The 26,099-nt window shown below is 44.0% G+C and overlaps 1 protein-coding gene and 1 long non-coding RNA gene across 4 annotated transcripts in view; both read left to right on the top strand.

Annotated features, from left to right (window-relative positions):
• Clybl (citramalyl-CoA lyase) overlaps nt 1-16,306 on the top strand; it is a 189,021-nt gene extending 172,715 nt beyond the window's left edge. The window contains exons 8-9 of one of the 3 annotated variants that reach the window (XM_042682682.1): nt 15,134-15,253; nt 15,735-16,306. In XM_042682682.1, coding sequence (XP_042538616.1) covers nt 15,134-15,229 — 96 coding nt within the window. In that variant the 3' untranslated portion in view covers nt 15,230-15,253; nt 15,735-16,306. Of the gene's footprint in view, nt 1-15,133 lie in introns of all 3 variants that reach the window. The other 2 variants (XM_042682684.1, XM_042682681.1) reach the window with 2 other exon arrangements.
• Nucleotides 16,307-21,492: 5,186 nt separating this feature from the next.
• LOC122110125 lies at nt 21,493-25,320 on the top strand. Its single transcript, XR_006147826.1, has 2 exons — nt 21,493-21,581; nt 25,070-25,320. It is a non-coding gene; the product is annotated as an uncharacterized LOC122110125 (long non-coding RNA).
• The last annotated feature ends 779 nt before the right edge of the window (nt 25,321-26,099 follow it).

Consider the following 26,099-nt stretch of genomic DNA (forward strand, 5'->3'; position numbering starts at 1 on the left):
TGCAGTGGTAAAATCTGTGAGGTCCGTGTGAGAAGTGACCTTTGCACTTCCACCAGCAGCAAAAACACCTGAGGACTCCAGGACTTGTAAACATGGGTGACAACATTACATGACTCCTTCCCTATGCTATGGCCTTCAACATTGACCTTCAACCCTGACCATGCATGCACACATGCAAATGCACATGCATGCATGCTCATCTTTGCACAGACTCACTAACAGTCAGAATATGCTATATCGGAAACATCCATACTTGCTTGGGTGTGTATCATTTCATTATGAAGATCATCCTTTCATTTCGCATCCACAGTGGCTATCAAAAATAAATAGGGCAGTTCATAGAAAATATTTATTTTTCTTTTTTTCTTAATCTTTAACTAGTTGCACAGATTTCAATTCTACATGTCAGTTTATGTGTACAGTGTTGTGAACAGTGTCACTCCTATCATTCTCCCCCATCAAATAGAAAAATATTTCTGTGTTGACCTGTTGTATTTTGTCCATCTCTACATCTTAAATCAAAACTCAAGATCCAGCAAGGTGCTGGTGGTTCACCCCTGTAATCCTAGCTACTCGGGAGGCTTAGATTTCAGTATTACAGGTCAAAGCCAGCCTGAGAAAGGAAAATCCATGAAATTCTTATCTCCAATTAACCATCAGAAAACTGGAAGTGGAGCTGTGATGCAAAGTGGTAGAGTGCTTGAGAAAAAGAGCTCAGTAGCAGTGCCCAGGCGCTGAGTTGAAGCCCCATGACCGACAAAATAAAATTTAAAAAGTCCTCAAAATCCTCTATGAATAAGCAGACATTCCCCTACAGAGAAGACCAAGGACTCATTTACACATGCAAACAACTCCATCCACTTCCTTCTTGCTAAGTAACAGCTAGCCTGCATGAATACACATACTAACTTCCTCTACTTTATTCTTTACACCAACTAAGGATGCACATATGACAAACACTGCTATTGAAATAGTAAACTGAGGCAGCATGTACTCCATTAACACAACAGCGCAAGAGTTGCAGGGTGAGCTGGCAGAACTTCCATGAACCATCCTCACTGCCTTGCATGTTGAGTAGCAAGGAAGGTGGCCACCTAGCCTTGTAAGCAGTAGGCTATTAGAAAGGTTACCATACATTTTACTAACCTCCAAACAAAACTCAAACCAGAAACATTCTTTTCCTAACATTTCAGTTCTTGAATAAGAGAACAACAACCTTTTCGTTGTATCTTGAAAATGTTGTTCCCAGGGGAATTGCCCATGCCTTCTGATTAAGTGTTAAATTCTGAACCTCTCCTCCCTGCAAGAAGAATTGCCCTCTTGTTGGGAACATAAGCTTTCACAACACTGTGGTAGGATGGTTTTTCTTAAACAACCATAGAAATTCGAGTGGAGGAGAGACAACCTATTAGGTCATTCCTTTCCTTCCCAATTTGTGGAGGTATATTTCCTACAGCAAATTCTCCAGGTGCTTTGTCCAGCAATGTTCAAATTATTCATATAATGGAGTGTTCAGTTAGCATGTTTCTTTTACTTGCATATAATCTGTCTGGCCACAAAAATTGGTGACACTGGGTCTTGAGGGGTTCTTGGATTCTTGGAGTTTAATGGTACGGGTTCTGTTCATAAAGATTTCCATATAAATAGGTAATTCAGTTGTAGAAAGAATCATCTCCAACAAATGTCTAATCTATTTAGCTTCAAATGGGAATCAGTTGATGAAAACATGGACTCCTCATTATTTCCCACAGCACAGATGACTCTTTAAAAATTGAAAACTGATGGTTTATGTCATAATGAGACACTTGGACATTTCTAAAAGACTTCCCCCTAATCGAACAAAAATGTCATTCAAGTAATTTAACTAGAAACAACCCAAGAACATAAAATTATATATCTTTGCATTTCTGTGTTTTCCTGCTCCTATCTTAAATATTTTGCCCAAAGACCAAAGACATAGCTAAGTTCATAGTTAATACTGAGTCATTTGTGTTTTCTATAGTAATAACAATTATGGCTGTTGTTATTCAAACATTAACAGTCCTACTTTTTCTTTCTGTCTTCTCCAAAGGACAAAGTTAATAGAAGTAGTTAGATCATGAAAAGATGATTTATTGGGGTTCAGAGTCTTTGATATCACAGATTTTGTTTTCCTTTATTTCAATGGAAAAAAAAGGATGTTGTAGATGTGGCGTTTAATGATTTTAGCATCATGTCAGGGAGAAAACCACTTTAAATTAGAAAATAATAATAATAATCAGCTCATTCACCTATTACTCTATGGCAGGTGATACTTGGGGACTGTGTTGTTTCAGCAGTCTCAAGAAGTCTTTCAGGCTAAAGAATTTGTCCTGGCATAGCAATCCCCACTAGTCAGATGGAAGGTAATATTAGGGACTCAAGATTATCTTCTTTCATTAAAACTGGTCAGCATCTATGCTCCTATTATATTTTTTTGGAGGGGGGTTCAGTCCTGGGGCTTGAACTCTGGGCCTGGGCACTGTTCCTGAGCTCTTCAGCTCAAGACTAGAGACTAGTGCTCTACCACTTGAGCCACAGCACCACTTCTGGCTTTTGCTGTTTATGTGATGCTGAGGAATTGAACCCAGGGCCTCATGCATGCGAGGCAAGCACTCTACTACTGAGCCACCTTCCCAGCCTCTGGGCCTATTTTAATTCCCCAAACTGAAAACTGTAATTTAGCTAATAATAGCAGTTGTGAGGTACCCATCCACATGTGAGTCAAACTGGTCTTCCCATCCTTGCAGAAGAACATACTTTGAGATGCAATCAGCATCAGATTAATTTTATTAGCTTTAAATTATTGAACAGAAATACTGCAGCCAGGATTTCCATGTTATTTGTCTTAAATTTATAAAGGATTTTCTTAAAAGTTAGTTCCATTCTATATTTTCTTTCATAATAATGGTGATTACAACAATGTTGAAAATTCTCCATCCAGAACTAGATTTAGTATAGACTTATGGAAGAAATTGGACTTTAACAGTTCTTTATTCTTAACCTAGAATTTTATGTAGTATGAAAACTGGATATTTAAAATAAAAACTTCACAAGTAAAGAATTAACATTGATATAAATAGAAACTAACTTATGTAGAAATAAATATGTACAAGATACATATTTACATTAAGTATATTTGAAACTATTTTTTCACATCTGTATTGTGAACTTAGTGTTAATTTTTTTCTTTTTATTTCTTCATTACTTACTGGGCAAAAATGATAGCTAGAGGAATGAAAATTTATTGCTTTTTAAAAATAATAATCATAGGGAAATTCAAATGTAAGAATTACATTTCTTTCTAGAAAAATGTCAAAATTCTAACAAAAATTTGAAGGGAAATAAACTTATATACATGTATGTATAATTCATGTGATAGATTTTTAAATTGCTTTCTTAGAACACACATGTTTATTTTTTAAATATCTGGCTACAAACATGATTGCTTCATTTTCAGTTTTCCAAGCATCATTCTGTTTTATTCATATTATTGCAGTGTTTTACTTGGCTTTGGGAGAATTGTGTTTAATGTCTTCAATATTTTTCATTTGTTGTTATAGTTTCACAAGCTGGTTAAAGACCTAGGAAGGGAGAAATTCATATTATAATCTAGATTCGATTAATGACCATAAAGGTCAAAAAGAAGGTCAGTGCCTGACATAGCTACTGTAAATACCCACACATACGTTATAATTTTACTCATGAGCAAACAATAGTGCAAATTAACAAGAGGACATTATATATACCCTGTACTGGAATATAAATTAAGAACTTCTCTCTTAATAAAGAAAATAGGAAGTCAGAATTGTTTTCCTCATGTAAGTCTTTTCATCTAGAAAAGTGCAAACAGTTATAAATCTCCCCTCCTCCATACTGAGCACAGAAGGCTTTCATAGGTATCTGATTGCAGCTTGCACACCTTTCCTTTATGTTTCCAAATGCAAGGCTTTACAAAAGAAATACTGTTCGGTCCAGATGGCCTTCTCCAAGGCTCCCTGAGAGAACTCGAGAAGTCTCTCTAGCCAAAAATATTGTTTCCGCTTATTCAAGTGCCAGAAATCCCACTGCCAGCCTTTCACGCACATCAAATAAACCATCTAAAGATTTGGTTGTTGTCTTTGTCAACTGAAAGGGTTGATTCCACTAATAGATGACGATCCTTGCCAGCCATCCACCCTACCACCCACAGCCTTTCCCCTTTATTTGTGAGCAGGAATACTCAAGTCAGCACTGAGGCATTTCTGGTGAAAATGAAAGATGAAGGCACAGAACTCTATTTTTGAGATTCTTAGTAGTTGCTTCTTTCCCTTTCTGTCCTTGTCATTTCATATTTTCAGAACTATGTGCCATAATATTTTACTTAAAACTGTCTAATTCTTAGGAATCAGAGAATCTCACAAAAATGACTTGATGATTGCTTTGACTAACACCAAATAGCAAATCTTTAAACCAATGAAGCAAAATCAGTGCGATCACACCCCAGTTCACATTATCTTCAATGGCAAATGTATATAGTTCATTATTAGAGGTTAAAAGTATTCATAGATAAAATCTGATAACTGTGATAAACCTGATAATTGAATTATTTGCATCATACTTAATTTATAACACATTCCTAAGGATATTGTAATTAGAATTGTTTTTACTCTCATTTATAGTTTTCTGGAATTCTGCTTTTACTCTCACTTTCTATTTTTCCTCTCAATTTTGAATTTTAGAAAATGTTATTCTCAGTGGATAAAAATCTCAGAAATCCTCTACTGAGGGCCCTTCTATTTATGACTGATCCAGGAAAGGTTCAGCAGATATGAGTATGGTTAGCATCAATGTGTTTCAGCTGGATGACAGACAACATCATGCTAGCGACAAACTAGTCTTAAAAGTATTCCATCACAATCAGAATGTGAATTTGGGTGTTTCAAACTTACAAACACATGTGTTTTGTTTTGTGTTGTTTTTTCCAGAAACTGATAAGAAACATCTATATCTGTTTTTCCAGGCCCTCCTCTGTCCCTGCCCACACTGTTCCCCGCTTCCCAACCCTGCTCTGTTCTTGTTCACTCAGCCTGCCCCCCAAGAGCACTTTCTTGGTCAGCTCTGTTCAGCATAACACCCATTCCATGCTAATCATAAGCATTCATTCAGTCTCTGAAGGTAGGATGAAGGAGGCCACACATAAAGTCCAGAGCTCACTCAGTTCCTTCTTGCTTTCAAAACATGCACCTGAAGTCATGTTCTTAGTTCTACTTTTGCCACACAAACAAACCTTGGCTTTCAGTGTCTTTTAAGGGCAAGAAGAGGACCATTTTAATTCTGTAATCACTTGGTCTCTCTTATTCTCCATGTTTCTCCTTCTTGGGTAGTCCTGGTCTATAGATGTGTGTCTGTGTGTCTTCGCCATTCCTCCCTTGGCCTGCTTAGCTGAATTCTTTGTTCCTTCTTTTTCTTTACACTTCTTTCCCTCTCCCTAGACCCTGTCCTCACCCCACCACATCCTTCCCTTCTCCTTTTTATCTGATTATAATGGAGAAGTTTGGAGCAATCTTTTTATATTGGATGTATTTAGTAAGGAACTTGATCATTCTTATTTATATTAAATAGGTAAATGGAGTTTTATTTTGTTAAAAATAGAAATTAAGCATTTCTAGAATTTCCTCTTTTCTTTCACTCTATGTTAGTGGGCCTCTACAGGGGGAAAAAAAGTGGGATAATTTCTCATCGCCTCTCTAGAGAATAAAGGACTCTGTCTATTGCATTGCGCGCTTCCCTGAAGCACCCAGACAGACGAGCACCTAGAGCACACATTTACAAATACGACTCGGCTAACTGGCTTCCAATTTTTTGGCAGTGCTCAGAGGAGATTATTGGGTGCATTTTTATAGACTATACGATACTCATCTTCTGCTGTCTTGTAGAAAAATGGAAATAAATTTTATTCATCATCCAGTGCTCATCTGGTTTACTTTAAAATACACATTGGTATTTTAGCAAATCTTTTAAAGTATCAATTAGTTCATTAGCTCATTTGTGTCTGCTTTCCAGAAAACAGAATAAGCCTAGAAGTATAGCATTCCTGGTCTTAGCTACACACTTATATAAAATGTCATTTACTGTCTATCTCATAGGCAACTGCAGTTGATATTTGACATGCGACATTGTAAATTATATAAAAATTAAACATTTGGTTTATTTCACACTTATTTAAAAATAAAAAATTAAATAAGATTCCCAGTTTTGAAAGGAAATCTGTGGCTAAGGGTGTAGCTTAATGGTATAGCATTTTCCAAGCATGTGTAAGACGCTGGATTTAATCTTTTAAAAAAGGAAGAGAAATGAAAGAAAAGAAAAAAGAAATCTGAGATAAATGTGATCGCTATAGAACTCCATGTAATTTCTAAAAAGCCAAGAAATTATATAAAGCTATTTTTATATAAATGGAAAATTAAATATAAAGTCTAACTTGTTAGCAAATCTGGAAAGTATTTTATATTTCAACGAACTTATAAATTAATCATTCTCATCTTAGTAAATAGCTTTCTATGTGGTTTGACCTTTTTACAGTTTCCCTTATTAAAAAAAAAAAAGAACACTTATCTATTTCTGTAGGGTCATTATGCCTATTGTGAGGTAAACCTTGGTAACTGAAGGCTCCCTGGGTTTTCCCTGTGTTGATAAAATAAGGATCCTCGCATTCCACATAGGCCCTCCATCCACTGAGTAAGATCACATCCGAAGACAGGCAACTAAACATCTAACTCAGCCCTCCTCCCCTTTATCCATCGCCTCAACCTTCCCTACCTCACTCCTACCAATCTTCCTTCCAGGCCTTCTACTGCTTCTTTTCTTTTCTCCTCTGCCCTTCCTGGAACTCTTGATAAAGTCCTAAATTAATTTGCCAAATAGAATACATGAATGTCCCTACTTTCTATATAGAGCTAGAACTAAATAATTTCAGGCTTTCTTTCTAAAACGCAAAATGCCAATGTTCCTGCCGAGGTCCACATTCCCTGAAATGTCCTTCAGACATGACTGGCTCTTCATCCATCTTTGGGAGTGCTTCTTCCTTCTCTAGCCCATCTGCTGTCCAGTCCTCCTGTCCTGTGAGCCAGCCCCACGGCTTCAGATTAGGGACATTTAATGAGTTTCTTCTCCAGCTGATAATCTTTTTTTTTTTTTTGGGTCCAATCGTGGGGCCTGAACTCTGGGCCTGGGCGCTGTCCCTCAGCTCTTCAGCTCAAGGCTAGCGCTCTACCACTTGAGCTACAGCACCACTTCCGGCTTTTTTTCTTATGTGGTGCTGAGGAATTGAACCCAGGGCCTCAGGCATGCAAGGCAAGCACTCTACCACTGAGCCACCTTCCCAGCCCTCCAGCTGATAATCTTAAGACTCTAAATTCTATTAAATCTACTTGTTTTCCATCTGAAGTTCCGTCAAGTCTCTAGTACTCCTGAATCTGATTTCTAAAAAAAAAAGACTACATTTCTGATTTGTAAGAGTTCAAAGGGGAGACATTCCAGGCAGGCATATATCTTCCTGCATTTTCAGCAACACTATACTTCTCAAACTCCTTTTCATTTTTTTTTTTTTTTTTTTAGTACTGAGAATCAAACCCAGGACCTTACATATTAGGCAAGTGCTCTGTCTCTAAGCTGAATCCCAGCACCAGCTATAAGAACTCTTATAGCTCTTAAAGCTCCTCTGAAGTCAAACTCTATTATAATTCAAATGTTCTGCTTCTCACTGGATGTTCATTGGTAAATGGAGTTAAATTATTTCTGCCCAATAACAGTAGCAATTTGTAGTGGTATTCCTGATGGTGTAATAGTAATCAGAACACAGGGTCCTAGTTTGGGGAATGATGACAGAAATCACGACGTGACATGTCACAGTGGCTGTAGCAGTGATTACCGTGTGGAGGATCAGCTCCTCTCACTGAAAGCCTTGTGTGTAATGACCCAATAGGGAAGTGCCATTCCCATTTGACAGATGAAGACACTGAGTCTGGCAAGGTAACTGTTGCTTTAGCTCACACAGCAGCACTAAATGTTCCTGGATCCATTCAGGTGTGGCTAAGTACAAAGCCTGTGTCCTAACTTCTGCCTCAAGCAGCCTCCAAGGGGAGAGCCCAGAAAAGCAAGATCTGTCCTCCCTGGGTATCTTTGTGACCCTTTATTCCAGCCTCAAGCTTCTGAGAGCCACCTCAGGATGTACCTGCACTTCAAAGTGTTCTATTTCAGTCTGGCAGGAAGTCACAGAGGGCTACGTAGGGAGATCTGTGCTCTGTGGCCTTGCAGGCCAGCCCTGGCCAGGCAGCTGCAGCTACACAAAGACCACACGGGGTTTCCATTCTGCTACCCAGTGGTGGCTCAGTACTCTGAGTTTTGTTTTGTGCCAGTACTGGGACTTGAATGCAGGGCCTCATGCTCTCACTTGGTTTTTTTCCCTCAAGCCTCACGCTCTACCACTTGAATCACAGCTCCACATCTGGCTTTTTGCTGCTTAAGTCTCCTAGACTTTTCTGCCTAGGCTGTCTTCAAATCTGAATCCTCAGATCTCAGCTTTCTGAGTAGCTAGGATTGCAGGCATGAGCCACCAGCACTGGGTAGTATGATGAGTTTTGAAAGCCAGAGTGACACTGCAGGAGAGGGTTCGTGGAAGGAGTAGAGGATCTGGAGGACCTGCTCAAAGCTTTAACTTGAAGAATCGGTCTTGCTGCCTGGGACAGATCCTGTCCTCCTACCTTCTCTAAGCTCTGGCTCTGAGGCTGGGACTGAAAGGCCCTCCCCAGGCCCTCAGGGTGCTGCTCCCACCCTACTTCTCACTGCATTCCCTAACCAGTTGCAAAGCCCACCCCTTCCTATCTTCTACCTGATACATTCTTACAGTGACTCCAGGGCTTCCCCATCGGCCAAGTCCTCTGTCTGAATCCCAGCCACAGCGCTAACCACAGATTGGCATAATGTGAATTGTTGTCCACACAGAATGACTTCAACTGAACTTTTTGAAATTTCATGTAGAGATACATTAGCATCTGTAAATTATCTGGCAGTAGGAATAAATGGCTGCTGCATTTTAATTCAAAATATTACTAAGATTCTATCAAATTATCACTATAATTGGAAGCGCTAAAAAAGAAAAATGTTCTCTATTTCCCAAGCTGTCAGTAATATTCTTTAACTGTTTTTCATGACAATGTTAAAGATGAGTATCCATAAAACAAGGAGTGGCTGACATGCAGAAGCAAGTATTAAGAATAAACATTCCCTTTTTATTTCTGCTAACAAAGGGATGCCTTAGATTCTTGTTAGGACTCAAAATAATATTCACGTATTATTGAGTTTTAGTGTTTCTGACGTAATCATTATGATAAGTACTTACAGGTGGGAACTCAAATGATAGATGCTATATCCAGGTGGTCTCAAATTCAGTTAGTTGTTAAAATTCCATTTTTATATTTTATTTTCTGCCCATTATTTAAGTGTTATTTTTTTTCAGCCTTATCCTAAGTAATATTATCATTGAAATAACAGTATCGGTTGATGTATTATGTTACATCAAAATAAAAATTTAAACTACATAGTGCCTAAAATAAATGTATATTCATTTTAATAGTTTTATATCACCATATCAGGTGCTAGTTGCCAGCCATATTTTGGAGCCCTTCCCCTCAGTTTCCCAGCTTGGGGCCCGCTAAGAGCCCAAATCATCTTAAGCCATGGCCTGGCCTCTTCTTCCTTCTCTCTGAGCAGATGCATTTGATCCTTTATATCTGGGCTTGGACATCACTTCCCAAAGGGAGTCACATCTCCCATCCAAAGCTTTCCCGCTTCCCTGTCCCTTGCTTTTCAGAGTGCAGACTCACAAGTAGACGATCATTTCTACCTATGTCTATGTGATGTGTTTTGTCCCATTAGATAGGATGGTCCCTGAGTTCAGAGGCATATCTGTTTCATCCACTGCCCCAACAAACCCCTGTGCCCAACTAGACCACGCACACAGGAGGTTCTAAAATAGTTTAGGTAGAAAATGAGATGAGGACAGGGTAGGAAGTGGGGCCTAGGCCCTGTGACCATTTGCCTTGTACATGCTAGAGAAGGGCTCTTCCTCTAAGCTGCACCCCGTACCTGGCCCTCCTTTAGTATCTGCCATCCCTGTCTGGTTGGCCTTTATGAAGCATCTCCTATGAACCTGGTGTACCTAGCATGTCCTAGTATATGACTGTGGCAAGTTCCAAGACTTTGAGACCTAGCCTCATCCTTAAGGGTCTCCCCGCCCAGTGAGAAAGACACAAGGCATTCCAGTAATAGCAAGAGAGTGAGGCAAGAATGTAGGAAGGGAAGGAGAGGTGGTCAGCAAGACCATCCAGAGGTGGCATCTTCTCATATCTCAAAGCATTAGGAAAAGTTTGCCCAACAAAGGGTAAGGAGCTTTAGAGAAAAGACCAAAGCAGATGGCAGAGGTGTGTATGTGCGTGTGTGTTGGAAGGCAGTGTCCTAATGGGCTTTCCAGACACTAGGCTGAGAGAGGAGATATGGCCTTGGACTCTGTAAAGTCAAAGAGAGAGAATCAAGACCATCAAATCTGCTGCTGAGCCCATTAGATCTGCTTCAGAGAGATAACAGCCCAAACTCAGTGAGGAAGTCACACACACACACACACACACACACACACACACACACACACACACACACACACACACACACACACACACACACACACACACACACTGAAACATCCCAGCTCCACCAGTGAGACAAGTGTTAGCCAGCACAGTAGCCACCACCTCTCCAGGAGCTCTGGAGGCCTGACATCCAAACTCTCATCATCAAGGGGCTGGGGGTTTAGCCCAGCGGAAGGGCGCCCGCTCGGCGCGCGGAAGGCCCTGGGTTCGGTCCTCAGCCCTGGGGAAAAAAAAAAAAAGCTACAAACTCTCATCATCACAAGTGGACACTACAACCACACTGTGCCCAAGGACTCCTGGTGAGATAGACAGAAGGCCTGCTGTGAAGGCATTCAGTGGGAGCACCATACCTCCCTTCTGTGAGAGGTTCAAAGAGCAGGTGGCTACTAGGAAGAGCAGTCACAGGAAAGGCCCGGACTGAGGGACTACAGTCAGTGGACGGTACAACCAGGACCCAATGGGAAAGTCAGCAATGGCCAGCTGACTACAAATAGCACAGGAATTCACTGAGTAATGTCATGGTGAATAATCAACTCACCAAGAGCAAGAAACTCTATGCCACCTTAGAAAAGGTGTCCCTCAGCCTGAGAAGCAGCAACTGTGAAAGCCGAGCTCCGGTGTTACCACAAGTGCTAACCTAGGGCCTTTCTCTAGGGGGATCACAGCATCATCAGAATGTGCAGAGGGCACCCAGGATACCCAAAGAAAACAAAGATAACAGCAAGAAGTACACTAGTGGGGCTGGAAATGTGTTTTAATGGTAGAGTGCTTGCCTAGCATGCATGAAGCCCTGGGTTCCACTCCTCAGCACCATATAAACAGAAAAAGCCAGAAGTGGCTCTGTGGCTCAAGTAGTAGAGTGCTATCCTTGAGCACAGAGAGGCTCAGGGACAGTACCCGGGCCCTGAGTTCAAGCTCCAGGACTGGGAAGAAGAAGGAGAAGGAGAAGAAGAGGAGGAGAGGAGGGGAGGAGGAGGAAGAGGAGCAGGAGGAGGAAGAGGAGGAAGAGGAAGAAAGAAGAAGATAAACAGGAGGAGGAGGAGGAAAGACAAAACTATCTGAAGAGCTAAAAGCCAGATGTACAAAGTATGCTGACTATTTTCTATGGATGTATGTGATCACTATGCTAACTGCCACCCTCACATCACCAATTTGCCCAGCAAATCAAAAGCTGGATCCTCGGCAGGAAGACCTTCAGGTCTGAGGAAGTGAATGTGACTTCCGTGCCTGACTATGATATCATCAGTAGTGACCAGGATGTCAGAAAGTCCACAGCCCGTGGCCATTGTTTTCCCTTTTCACAGATGACACACATAAGCCTTTCAGGGGTCCAAAGTGGTAGACCTGTACAGAGTAAGAGTTGCCACACCTCTGAAGGAATCACAGTAGTTCACTGTGGAATAAAAGCTCCATAGCACATGCTTGGTAGGAGAGAAACAAGTTTTACCCTTCTTCTCTACTTACAAGCTGCAGAGCAGACTTGCACAAGTTTCTTAAGCTCTTTGTGCCTGTTTCCTCAGTTACAAAATAAGGATGGATATGACCTTAGAGAGACAGAAAGTAGAATGGTCATCACCAGGGATTATAGGAAAGCAAAACCTTGATTATTTTTTTTTAAAGTGTGAGCACACTTAAGACTACTGAACGTACACATGAAAATGGCAAAAATGACGAGGTACCAGTGTGTCACGCCTGTAATCCTAGCTACTCAGGAAGTTGAGATCTGAGGATTACAGTTCAGAGTCAGCCCAGACAGAAATGTCCATGAGCCACTTATCTCCAATAAACCAGCAAAAAGCCAGAAATGAAGCTGTGGCTCAACTGGTAGAGCGCTAGCCTTGAGCAGAAAAGTTCAGGAACACTTAGGCCCTGAGATCAAGCACTAGGATCAGCAAAAAAAAAAAAAAAAAAAAAGGCGAAGATGGTAAATTTTAACCAAAGTTAAAGAGAAACATACAATGGGATGAATCAGTATCTACTCCAAAGTGTTGTTGTGTGAACCTGTGTGTGGTATTAATAACTGCTTTAAAAATTCTAGCTGTTGTTGTTTTATTGTCTTGGTTTTTAAGGTATTTAATCATGAACATATTATTACTTAAAGGTACTTTAAACAAAATGGTAGTCTGAGTCTTCCAGCTGATAGAAGTTGCTTGCTTGTTTTAAGATGGGATGCCAAGTCTTCATGAAAGAATAGGGCATTGAAACCAAAACCTTCCTAAATCATCCATTAGAGAACACTGATACTCTCCCCAAAATCAAAGTAGCATTTTGACAAACTATTATTCCAAATCCTGAGCCTTTTAGATTTCCCATGGAAACCCATATATTTTAAAATAAAGCCAAGAAAAGTCAAGATTATACATTGATGTGTGAAGGCATAAGGATATCTTATGAGGCAGACTAATGCTTAACATGAAAATCCACAATTCGCAGAGATAATTGAAATATAAAACAAAAAACAATACTGTTGTGTTCTCCACTATGCAAGAAATATACAAGAAATCAAACAAAGAAGTCATTAAAAGAGCCTGTCACCATAGAAGGGAGAATGATCTCCCTGTCTCGAAAAGCTACAGGAAGTATTTTCCATCTTGGCCCTGCATGTCAAAACACAAAGCAGTTTTGGGCAACAGGCCTAGACCCAAAGGCATCATTTTGATTCTCAGCGCTTAATTTTGATTTCTTGTGCATCTATGCTAATTTAGTCTCTCCAGCCTATTATTGAAGCCCTGGAAGGACAGATGTGCAGTTTTACAGGGCCATAATCCACTTGGCGGGCGGATAACCCAGAGGCCTTTGGTCTTCCTCGTGTACTCCAATAACAAAACTAGACGATTGCCTTATAAAACAGCAGGTGACCCACACCCTGATTTCCATGGGCACTATCCTAGGAGACCTCCTCAAAACCAAATTCATAAAATTCGTCATGATCAGAGAGATGACCTGGATTAGCTCTGGGTGAAATAAAATCAGGCCATTCTAAGGGTTTAAATAGTAAAAGGTGACCTACAGTATAGACTTTGTGCCACACAGGTTATCATTCACAGGCTGAGAAGAGCAGGTATTACTGGAGAAGAATCTAATGCTATTAGTCTTTTAGATCGCTCTTGAATAAAAGATAAATTTTGAAGATGTGGCTAAGTATTGCCTACAACTTATTTATGCTCTAACCTCCCTCTTATCTGTATATAATCCTAAGTGATTGGCTCTTGCTTACCAGTCCTGGAAGCCCTCAGCATTGATTGTGTACAGGCAGTACCCTGTGAGATCAGGAAATGGGCGGGACTATATGTAGCTATATACAAATGAACCATAATCAGCAAGGATCAGGATTGTTCCAACCCACCTCCAGGTCTCCAAGAACCACCTGACCCCCCACTCACAGCCGCATCCTTGCCAACAGGTAGAAGGATAGAGAGTTGAGATGAAGGGCTGCGATTGTAAGCCTGGAAAAGAAGTCATTAAAAGAGCATGGGTTCCAGGCATGCTGTCTCGTTCATTTAATTCTCCCCTTTCTGATACACTAAAGAAACCTCGTCTTCCTGCAGGAGTCTATGCTGAAGACTGTGTACAGATCTCTAAGGTTTCCTAGTCACATAATGTTGGAAGATCTCTTAACCACTCTGGGTCTTGGTTTCCTGATGCAGGACAGAGCCTAGGTGCTATGGCACACATGGAGCATTTGTGAAAAAATTTAAATTAAAAAAAAAAAAAAAGAACCTGCAGAAAGGGAAGCTCAGGAATATCACAGATATGCCTCCCATTCCTACCACTCAACAGATGTGTGACTTCTCATTTATTATTATTATTTATGTCAGACTCCAGTTTGGTCACCCCGCTCACTGTACACTTGACACAAGAGCCCTAACTCCTTTTACCTCAGTACAGTCCTACCTCCTATCTCCTCATCACCCTATAACAATACCCACGGACCTGATCATGCAATCTTTCAAACAATAATCAGTTGCCAGAGCATAATACGTACTTTAGAGTCCTACTCAGTATTTCCATCACTTTTTTTCTGTGTGTGTTGTTTTTTGTTGTTTTGTTTTTGTTTTTTCCTGCTTGATTTCAAGAGTTAAAAAGAATAGTTGGGGCTGGGAAGGTAGCTCAGTGGTAGAGTGCTTGCCTTGCATGCATGAGGCCCTGGGTTCGATTCCTCAGCACCACACATGCAGGAAAAAAACAGCCGGAAGTGGTACTGTGGCTCGCATCTGATGGGTTTTCCTTCTCCATGAAAATACTGAAGAGAAGGTAGGGGGGAGGAAATCTTTCCCTTGCAATTTACTTTGGCTTTCTCAAAAGTTGGACAGGAAAGTCAGCCTAATTCAGGTGGAATCTAAAATGTTCTTGCTGTACAAGTGGGCAGAGAAAGGAAGCCTATAATTTCCGAGCGTTCTTTCAGGAAGTTTGTATTCTCTGTTTTCCAGGGAGCTTTTACTTTCCGAGGGAGTATGATCGACATGCCATTACTGAAGCAGGCCCAGAACATTGTTACGCTTGCCACATCCATCAGGGAAAAATGATCTGTTAAATGAAGCTCTCATCAGGTGGGCCGAACATATACAGTGTGTTTCTTAAAGACAAACTGTAATACTCAAGGCAACTTGTTAGCATGCCAGATTGGGCCTCCCTCCATTTACAGTTCATGGTAATCACGGAGCGTTGTTGTTATTGTCTTACTGGCCAATTATTCCTCTAAAAATGAACTTTCTTACTTTGGGGGTCCAAGCTCATGATTTTATTGTTATTTATTAATATGTTACAAATAGAGATTTATAATTTCATGGGGAACGTAGAAATCCTTGGGAAATAGAAATCCTAGATGGGCAATGAGAAGAAATTAAACCTTCAGGAAAACAGATCTTCCCCAATACACAAACTGCCTCCATCCTCCTTGGGTTATATTTCACTAGTAATCTGATCGAAACAAGAGCGATGGCGTTGAAAACATTATCAAGTGTTATATTGACTTGATACCTTCACAAATAAAACCTTCAAAACTGTTTTCTATGAACCTCCATCCCACAGATAGCACTTCCATACCCTCCCACCGCAGGGTAGTGAACTGGAAGCCCTCCTCTTGGAAGAATAATCAACAGTCACCAGCAATTAAAAAATAATAATAAATGTGCACAAACATAAGACCATCCACTCTCCCCTTTCTCTTCCCGTTGAACTGTTAGCCATTGAAGTCATCGACCCCTCTCCCCACCCCCGTAAACATATGGCCAGGACAGGACTCCTTCAGCCATAAACTTGTAGCGTCTAGGAAGACACAAAGCCACGAGCCTGGTGCATGCCGGGCCCCCTCGAGATTTGCATCACATTAGAGGTGCTGCTCCAGGTCATATGGGTGGTGTGGTTAACGGGCTTAGTAAAGCTGTTTTGAAGAGGTTAACCCAGCTTGTAGTAAGGGTAAATAAACATAACAACCAGCCATTGTTCCCTATTCAGCATGTACTCTTATATTGAAAGCTAAAGGGTATTGAAGCCGCAAGGATCAACTTGTGCGTGCCAGAGGACGCCAATGAAGTTTGAAACACCAACAATCAGAGATTTTGTTTCTGTTCCTCATTAAATCATGAGCTTTTGTGTGGAGACTCTGGACGACTGTTCTTTAAGAAATTAACAGAATGGGAAGTTTAAAACTCTACACCAACCTTTTCATGACCTACACAGCAGCCAGACTGCTGCTCTTAGACAGACACCGCAGGGAAGGCTGTTCTGTTTATTGAAATTTGTAAATAGAAAACAGTTGTTTTTCTGTTTCATTTTTCACTTCCCCCTACACCCATTTGGTTTCTTCCCTTTCTGGTCCCTGGCGTGTGCCCCGACTAGGGGTCTACTTTTGCTTCATTTCCCTCGGATCCTATAGAAGCCAGAGAAGTGAGTAGAGGTGAAGGTTGGTTGATTACAAGCCCCAGTCACCGCAGTGCTGGGTGCGGGGCAGTCCCTGTGCTAGCTGGCATGGAGGGAACAAAATCCAGAAAGATGGTTCTGGGGAAACATTCTTGAGATACCAGCTAATATTCCCGAACTGGAGACCCTAAGAGACCCTCTTCCAATGACATGGGGGCTTGCCTGCCTTGGGCCGTGGTATCCCCTCTCCTACAGAGTCGTCCCAGTCCTTTTATTAGGTAGGGCCCTATCATTCTTCTTCACCTGAGGTGCCCTTCCAGTTCCTGGAAAGGCAGATGGAAGCCACCCGTCCTCACTCCAGGGTTGAGAAGAGGAACTGAACGTGACGTCCTGACCCTTTCAGAGGCTGCTGGCCTGGCCAGGCTGTGCTTCAGGCCTGAGCGCGGGGCCGTAGGCCTCAGGAGAAGCACCCAGCAAGTCTTATAGCCACAGCTGAGAGTCAAGAAGTCAGGTATGTGCGACTTAAGCTGGCCCACACATGCATACGGCCCGTCTCCACTCAGAGCACACACAGGAGAAGATAGGGGTGACGTGATGCCCCACCTCTCACGTGCACACCCCCAGGTGCCAGTAATGATTCACATCAGCTGTGAGAGAAGCAGAGGATTCAAGTGATAGTTTCCACCCTAGGGTGCAGGCAGCGCCTAACCCAACTAGCAACTCACAGGGAGCTAGAAGCCTCCCTCTGAGAGGGCCTTACCTGGGCATATGCAGCCCTGCGCAGAGCTAGGCAGGCCTCCGGCTCCAACAGCATTAAGCCCCAGGTTGCTACCGGCCCTGTCCCTAACTACATTCGCTCACACAAAACAACCTTGTTGTTAAGTCTCTTGGAATATCAGCTTGACCTGATAACCTTGTGGTTCCATTTATAATAGGATCGTGAGACTGGGATCCACAAGAACTAAAAATCTGGAGCAAGGCCCCATACTCTGTGCAGGCCCTAACAGGGTTCAGTCATGGCCAGAGCCCCATTTGTCCTGATGGCCAGCACTCTGGGGCAAGGAGATGGTGGGCACTCACCGCCTCTCTGGCACCATGTGTGGAGAAGGTGGGGGGCCCCAAAAAAAATGAGGGAAGGGATTGGACCCTGCCCACTGTTCGCACAAGATGGGAAATGAAGTCTGCAGAATTCCTCCAAGCTGGGAGCCACACAGGAAGAGGAGCAGGCAGCCAATCGAATTCATTAAAAGCCATACCTGTTTATATTTTGTGTAGCTCATAGCAGCCGCTTCACCATATCATCCCCCTGTTATTAATTCTTGGGGGCTAAATTATGGGTAACACTATTAAAACATTATCAGAACTAATGAGAAACAATTACTTAGAAAATGAGCCAGGACAAGATTGAGTTGAGAACATCAGTGGTGATCACTGTAGATTAGTTTAATAAATCATCAGGTTCAGGGCAAGACTGACTGTATGCATGCACAGCCTCGTCACGGGAAAATGAAATTGAGATTTTTTTTGCATAATTTTTTCATTAATCTCAATAGGACCCGTGTGGTGTAGATTGCTTTATTCCCCTAATACCTTGCCTGAGGGAGGGGGGGTACCCAATAATGTCTTCATTGTTTTACTGAGGTCTTAATGACAATCTGTGACAAGCTCATTTTAATGTATAGAGAAGTATATCAATAGCCATGTGTTACTGGAAGAGTGAAGGGATCGCCCCATCTGAGCAGGGGGGAAAATCTGCAAGCACCAGTGAGGGAACTGTGGACATCCGGGGGCTTTTGCTTCAGATCCCCAAGTTTCTAACGCCCCTCCCCCCCCATCCCCTCCAGGGCTGGTGAAAGTCTGCCCCAGAAGGAAGACTTCTGATTTGGGTTTGGAAACCACTGTGGTGTTCTGCTGGTCCCAGAACTAAGTGTGTGTTCACCCTGCTAGGACAAGATGCCGCTCTTCTGAGCCAGCAACGCCTTGCAACCCCTAGTTTCCTGGGAGTTGGGAGACTTTCTTTGAAGGGGGGGGCTTGTCCTTCTACTTGGGGGATGCTCTCTGTTTTCACAGCTGCCCCCCGGACCTCCCGTTACTTAAGTGTTCCTTCCTTAAAAAGCGATCGAGGGTACGCAACAATCCCTAAAACTTCTAAGAGGGTCTGGGCATGTGGGTGCAGGTGGGGTTCCGTACCCAGGCCGCGGGGACCCGGCCGCCGGCACCAGGGCGTGGCGCGTGGCCCCCGCCCCGTCCTCGGGCAATGCAGGGAGTGCGCAGTGACCTGCCCTCCACCGTGAAGCGGGGACGCGTTCCTTGGGGAGGGGTGGGGAATGATAGCTTAGACAGCTCCCCGAATGGAGACGTCCGTTACCGTCAGATCCCCAACTTGGCACCCGTGGGAGGCGGTCCGGGCGGGTCCGACAGGCTGCGGGGTTCGTGGCTTGGTGGAACTCGGCGCCTGTTCGGCCGCGCGCGCACGCGCGCGGGGGTCGGCGTCCGCCAAGTCCCCGCGCCACGTCCCCGGGAGCGGCGGGACTCTGCTCTCGCTCCTTCCGAAGGGACGGGGAAGGGAAGGGCACGGCGGGCCCGGAACCCAAGCGCTGCCTGGAAAGGACACCCCAAATCTGGGCCCCCCACCCTGTCTTCGCGCTCGCCACCCGGGCGGCGGCTGGAGCGCAGACCCCGAGACCAAGAGCCCGGCCCCGGGCCTCCTTCCCGGCCCTGCCCACGAGGCGCGCGCAGCCACGGGGCGCCGGGGCTCAGCGGCTGTCGGGGACCGGCCGCGGCCCCCGTGGGAGACGTCGGCTGCGCGGCCGGGGGACCGGTGGGGGGATCGGGTCCCGCTCGCCCGCCACGGGCCGCCCGGACCCTGCGAGCCGGGCCGTAATGGTGGCAGATCAAAGGCCGGCCCGTGTCCCCGCGGAGCCCCGGACAAGCCCCAGCCTTTGTGCGCCGTTGCTAGGAGCCGCAGAAAGCAAGAGAAAGTGTCAGGAGCATGCTAATCAGACTCGTTACAGCGCAACAATAACGTCTCTCTCGGGGAGCCCAGGCCCCGCGCGCCCCAAGCCGGCCCCACACCTGCGTGGGGCCCTCGCGGCCGCCCGGGGAGCCCCGCCCTGCCCCGCCCCGCCTGCACCCCCGACTGGGAGCCGCCGCGGCCCTGGGAGGGGCGCATCGCGTGGGTCCCACGCCCCCACCGTGCCCCGCTGCGGGCCGCCGGGGCGCCGCCGCCCTTTCAATCTGAACATTCACCTGACTCAAGTCAAGAGAGAAAGCCTGAAGTCCGCTTTAACCCACTCTGCCCGTAACCCAGGCACATCCAGACAGAGAGAAAAAACATCTCTCCCTGAGTTTTCCCAGGGAATCGCTTCATTTGTTCCTATAGTCATTCAACAAACCCCAGTTAAACCCACTGGGTGCAAAGTAGTTGTCTTTAAAAATAATAATAATTGGGACTTGTCTCAGATGAACTTTTTGTTAAAAATTAAAATGGCATCCAGGTGCCACTGGCCCACCCCTGTAATCCTAACTACTCAGGAGGCTGAGATCTGAGGACTGCAGTTCAAAACCAGGCCAGTCAGGAAAGCCTGTGAGATTCTTATCTCCAATGAACCACCAAGAATTTGGGAAGTGGAGCCATGGCTCAAGATGTAGAGCCCCAGGACTGGCACAAAAATTAACTAAAATTAAAAATGAGTTAAACTAAAACGGCTTTGTAGATGTCCATAGAGGGAGAGAGGCTGTAAAATAATAGGAAGTCTTAAAAAGAGATGCTATTGGCTACCACAGAGATAATAACAAGGGACATTTGAATTAAGAATTTAAAACATTTGGAAAACCACAAGCCATATGCTTTCACACAGGCCTCTTTCCTGCCTCTCCTCTGTGTCAGGAGTTTGGCCAGGCAGCCGCGATGAGACGATCCTGCACCTTGCCTGTGGTCTGAGGAATGAGGTCAGCCCTTCTGTGTTTGCACACGGCCCCTGAGACTTGCCCCAGGAAACCCACAGCGTTCTGGCTCCTTGCCCTCTCCTGTCCCCTTGGCCATACACAGAGACATCAGTTGGCCAAGGCGAGGTGATTTTCTTCCAGACTTCCAGAACGCTAGGCCAAAGACCAAGATTGCCGTCGCCATGGGGGCCGAACCCCTGCCAGGGCAGCCCCACGGCTGGAGATTCTCTTTCAGTCCCACAGGCTGTGGTGTGCACCACATAATTATAGGAGAACTGGACATGTTCCCCAGAGGTGAGAGCCCTGGGCCTGGAAGGAACTTCGGAGAGCTTTTCACTTATATTAATAAAAGGGAGAGTTAATAGCCTGAAATTCCATCTCACAAAGAGGGGGGGGGGGGGGGCAGGGAGGCTGTAGCATAACAGTTCTGCTATCTGCAAAGGGGGGAAATCAGTGAAAAGTCTGCAGAATGCCAGCTAGGTAGATCGTATGGGTTTTGTTTTGTTTTAAAATCACAAATCACATTGCTTTAGTTATTTAGATGCACTGATAGAATCAAGAGAACTGGAACAGCCAGTGCCCGTGGCTCTTGCCTGCCATCCTAGCTGTTCAAGAGGCTGAGATCAGAGGATAGAGGTTTAAAGCCAGCCCAGGCAGGACATGATGCTATCGCCTTATCACCAATTAACCACCAAAAAGCCAGAGTCGAGTTGTAGCCCAAGTGGTAGAGTGCTAGCCTTAAGAGAAAAAAAGTTAAGGGAAAACACCTAGGCCCTAAGTTCAAGTCCCAGGATAGGAACGAATACATGCACACACACACACACACACACATAAGCACACAATAAAGGCCAAATGAATTTCATCTAGGTTCTAAGCATTATAGCCGAGGCTGGGAACCCCACAACGGCACACTGCTTCAAAGAGTACTTCCATCAAATGTACCCCATTTTCTCATTTGCTTCTATTGGCAGCTGCTGGATATGTTCTCACGGGAGAACACTGGTGACAAATTCCTGTGCATCCTGGACACCCGGTGAATGCCAGGAGAGCTCGAAGGCTCTGTGGTTGGTAAGGATCTCCTGGCTCCACTGCTGGAAATGGAAATTTCCTTCAGTGCCAGCTCAGAAAGAAATGTGATCATATTTGTTCAGGCCCCTGATTTGGTGGATGGAAACTGCAGTTCCAGGGCGATTCGCTGGTACTGACTCCTGGCTGAGGGCAGCACCCGCCACATGGGAAGCGACCATAGATGCTAACGGCACTTGGTCATGTGACTGCAGGCGCAGCGGTGGGGCTTGCTCAAGTGCATACTGTTGGCAAATCCAATCCTGGACACAACTCAAGTTTCCAGATTTCCTCCACTAACCCACACAGCTACTTGGGAACTCCTCAGATTCTGTTCCTTAATTCTGTAATGTAAGCAAGCTCCAAAGGAGCTTTTTGAAGCAGAGAACAACCGCCAAAGCCTCTTTTTCCACAACTGCCTTCCTCAGAGACAGTGCTTGACCCTGCAAGAACATCTGAACTCACCACAATTCAAACATACCATCATCAAAAGCAGCCAGAGTGGGCCTGGTGGCACACTCCTGTAATCATAGCACTGGGAAGGTTAAGGAAGGAAGGGCTAGAGTTCATGGCCAGTCTGAGCTACATAGTAAGGGCCTGTCTCAAAAAAAAAAAAGGAACAAAACAAATGAACAAACATCCTTACCAAAAAATAAAAACAGTCAGGAAACTGGGGGCTGGTGCTTCATGCCTGTAATCCTAACTACTCACGAGGCTGAGATCTGAGGATCGTGGTTCAAAGCCAGCTCAGGTAAAAAAAAAATTCCAGTGAGACTTGTTTTTTTTTTTTTCATCAGCCATGGGACTTGAACTCTGGGCCTGAGTGCTGTCCCTTAGCTCTTGAGCTCAAGGCAAGCACTCTACCACTTGAGCCACGGCACCACTTCCAGTTTTCTGAGTGGTTTACTGGAGATAAGAGTCTCACAGACTTTCCTGCCCGGGCTGGTTTTGAACTGCGATCCTCAGATCTCAGCCTCCTGAGTAGTTAGGAGGAGACTCTTATCTCTAACCACTCAAAACCCAGAAGTGATCCTGTGGCTCAAAGTGGTAGAGCACTAGCCTTGAGCAAAAGAGCTTAGGGACAGCACCCAGGCCCTGAGTTCAAGCCCCAAGACAGACAAAAAAAAAAAAAAGCCAGAAAGCTCAGCTCTACCCATTTTGCAAACACAGTCCCCTGAACCTTCTGCAGAGTTTCCAGCTGGGCTGGTTTGAAAAGCTGAAATGTCTTGGGTTGTCCAGGAAAGAAGTCCCTGGAGAGGAATGAAGTAGCAGGATCCAGACGTCAAGGACAGAGAGGCATCACCAAGTCAGCTGTGCGGGGTCCTCTCTCTCTCTCTCTCTCTCTCTCTCTCTCTCTCTCTCTCTCTCAGCACACACACACACACACACACACACACACACACATGGCCCGGCTTCCCTGACCTACATCATTCTTTACAGTTTTGCTCATCCTATCATTTTCCCTCCGTCTCCTGTCAGTGAACTCCTTGTCCTTTTCCTTTACCTTCTTGTCTTTTACCTTCCCACCCTTCCCTTTCCACAATCCCCCAAACAGAATGACCAAGGCAGCAAAGAAAGCAATGAAAATGGGCGAAATTTCTACCTGAACTCTGTGTTCATGATTTGGGGGTCAATTTGGCTTCTTAAAGTATGGACTGTTGGGAGATAGCCCCAAATGGTTCGTTTCCTGTGAACTTGGCTTGGGATGTGTGGTACGCCTATTTCACTGGAGAGACCCTGAGTGCAGATGACAGCTAATATGCTTTGGGAATCAAGGTAGAAATGTTGATGAGACTGCTAACTAATCAGTAAATTAAATATTGCGGCTAGAGCTGTTCTTCCCAATGTCCTACATCAGATCACACTGTCAGGATGCAAAGCCAACATCCAGATTCTGTTTAAGTGATAACAGTAGGGCTGGGGCCTGGCACTGGTGGCTCATGCTTGTAATGCTAGCTATTCAGAAGGCTGAGATCTGAGGATCCCTGATGGAAGCCAGCCCAGGCTATAAGACTTGGGCTGTGACACACACACAAAAGCCAGAAGTTGAGCTGTGGCACAGGTGGTAGAATGCTAGCCTTGAGAAAAAAAAAAATGGGCTGGGAAGGTGGCTCAGTGGTAGAGCACTTGCCTTGCATGCATGAGGCCCTGGGTTCGATTCCTCAGCACCACATAAGCAAAAAGAAAAAAGCCGGAAGTGGCGCCGTGGCTCAAGTGGTAGAGTGCTAGCCTTGAGCTGAAGAGCTGAGGGACAGCGCCCAGGCCCAGAGTTCAGGCCCCACAACCGGACCCAAAAAAAAAAAAAAAAAAAAAAGCTAAGAAACAGAGCCCAGGCCCTGAGTTCAAACCCAATATCAGCAATAAATGAGACAGGCAGGAGGTATAGGTCAAACAGCAGAACCACCTGCCTATCAAGCATGAAGTCCTAAGTTCAAATCTTAATACCACATACACACATAAAAATGATGGAAAGTACAATCTTGGTACTTCATTATCTTTCAGAAGAAATTTAGTAAACAAACTGAAACTTATATGAGTCTCAAGTAATGCTTGTAATAAAGTTTAACTTTATGTAAAGTTTACATGTACATACAAACTTATAAAATATATATGCTATATTATTTACATATCACTTATAAAAATTGACATATATGACATACAATTTGAGATTTCTATTCTACCCATAATATTATTCCTTTTTTTCTGATGACATTACCAGAGAGGTAGCATCAAATGATTAGTATAAAAATTTATGAGAAGCAGCTGGGTGCTGGTGGCTCACGCCTGTCATTCTAGCTACTCAGGAGGCTGAGATCTGAGGCTTGCGGTTCAAACCCAACCCGGGCAGGAAAGTCTGTGAGACTTTTATCTCCAATTAATCACAGAAAAAGCCTGAAGTGGCACTGTGGCTCAAATAGTAGAGTGTTAGCCTTGAGCAAAAGGAGCTCAGGGATAGCACCCAGGCCTTAAGTTTAAGCCTCAGGGCTGAAAAAAAAATTATGAGCAGCATTCCATTTTAGAAATGTTAACCCCCCCCCCCCAAAAGATCATTTTTATAACTGCTTCACTAAAAGCTTTTCTGAAAAGTCTTTGTGTCATCTAAGGAATTTCACATTGTGAAACATATTTGTGAGAATACTTAATGTAAATATTTCAAAATAAGTAGCATGATTTTACCCGTATCACCTCTGAAAATGAGTGCCAGTTGACGATTTGTTCAAAATCTTCCCAGGCCTTCTTCTTTCCTCCTCAGAGGGCATCTGTGTTCTATTAGGGCTGTGTGTGTGTGTGTGTGTGTGTGTGTGTGTGTGTGTGTGTGTGAGAGAGAGAGAGAGAGAGAGAGAGAGAGAGAGAGAATGAACTTTCATAGCCTCTGGTGCAGCATCTATAAAAATTGTGATGATTTGAGGACTGTACCTTTTTGTTGTTGTTGTTTTAAATTTCTAAAACTTCTCTTTTTTACTCTTTTATTATCTTTCAACAAAACGAAGACTGAAGAACCGCTTTAAGAAATGTTATACGTTCTCGCCGAGCCCAGTCTGCTGACCTTCAGGCCATGGAGCGAAACCTTTCTTTTAAGTCAAGCATCCCCCATTGGGAAGCACTCCAGCTTTTTCTTTTTATGAGGAATTTTAACTGCTGGACTTAATTTAATTATTGTATTTTGTACATACTCCCAGAAGCCCCAGGGCATGAGCTTTGCTTTTTTCCAAACTTTCAAATAAATATCTTTAGAAATGCATGTTTCTGATGGCAGTGTAACTTCTTTGACTTAGATTTCGGATCCGAAGTCCAAACGTGACTCTTGCTATTCCTGCCTGTGCACACATCGCTTCCCACCTTAGCCCTCTTCAGCAGACAGCTGGGGGCCGGCACCCACAGGCTGCAGACATTTGCATCCTTGGAGTGGGTCTCCAGACTTGTCTAAATGAGAAAATAACCATCTCTAAAGCTGAGCTGCATTTTAAAAATGGGCTGGCTCTGGGGCATGGCATGTAATAAGAAGGTTCCCCGAGCAGACACTGCCAGGAATGTTGGAACACACTGGCCCCCATGACCGCCGCTGCCACCATCTTGTCTATAGGGTTTTTAGAAAGTTCCTATACACAGATTCATAGGTTGATCCTCCAGCCTCCCTCAGCATAGGCTCAGTGGGAGTCTGTACATGCATGTACGTGTGTGCATACACACACACACACACACACACACACACACACACACACAGAGCTGTCATCCAGAGCTAAGACCAAAGATTCTGTCTTGTGCATACTTAAAATACATACAGATTATACAACTATGTAAAGATGATTTTTAAAAATGGAATAAAAAATACATATAGAAAAAGGTAGTATTTGTCTGGGAGTCAGGTGATGCTGTCAAAACAATCTGCTGAGCTGGGCACTGCTTTTCATAAAAACAGAGGCAAAGACATCAGCCTAAGGAGTCCTTAGTCCCCAGAAGGCCACTGGGCCAGGTGTTCTCTGGGAGGGCCTCAGGAGGGAGGGAGGCGACTGTGCTACC

Source organism: Dipodomys spectabilis, unplaced genomic scaffold, assembly GCF_019054845.1.
Source record: "Dipodomys spectabilis isolate Male_0828 unplaced genomic scaffold, ASM1905484v1 ptg000075l, whole genome shotgun sequence".
Classification (NCBI taxonomy): domain Eukaryota; kingdom Metazoa; phylum Chordata; class Mammalia; order Rodentia; family Heteromyidae; genus Dipodomys; species Dipodomys spectabilis.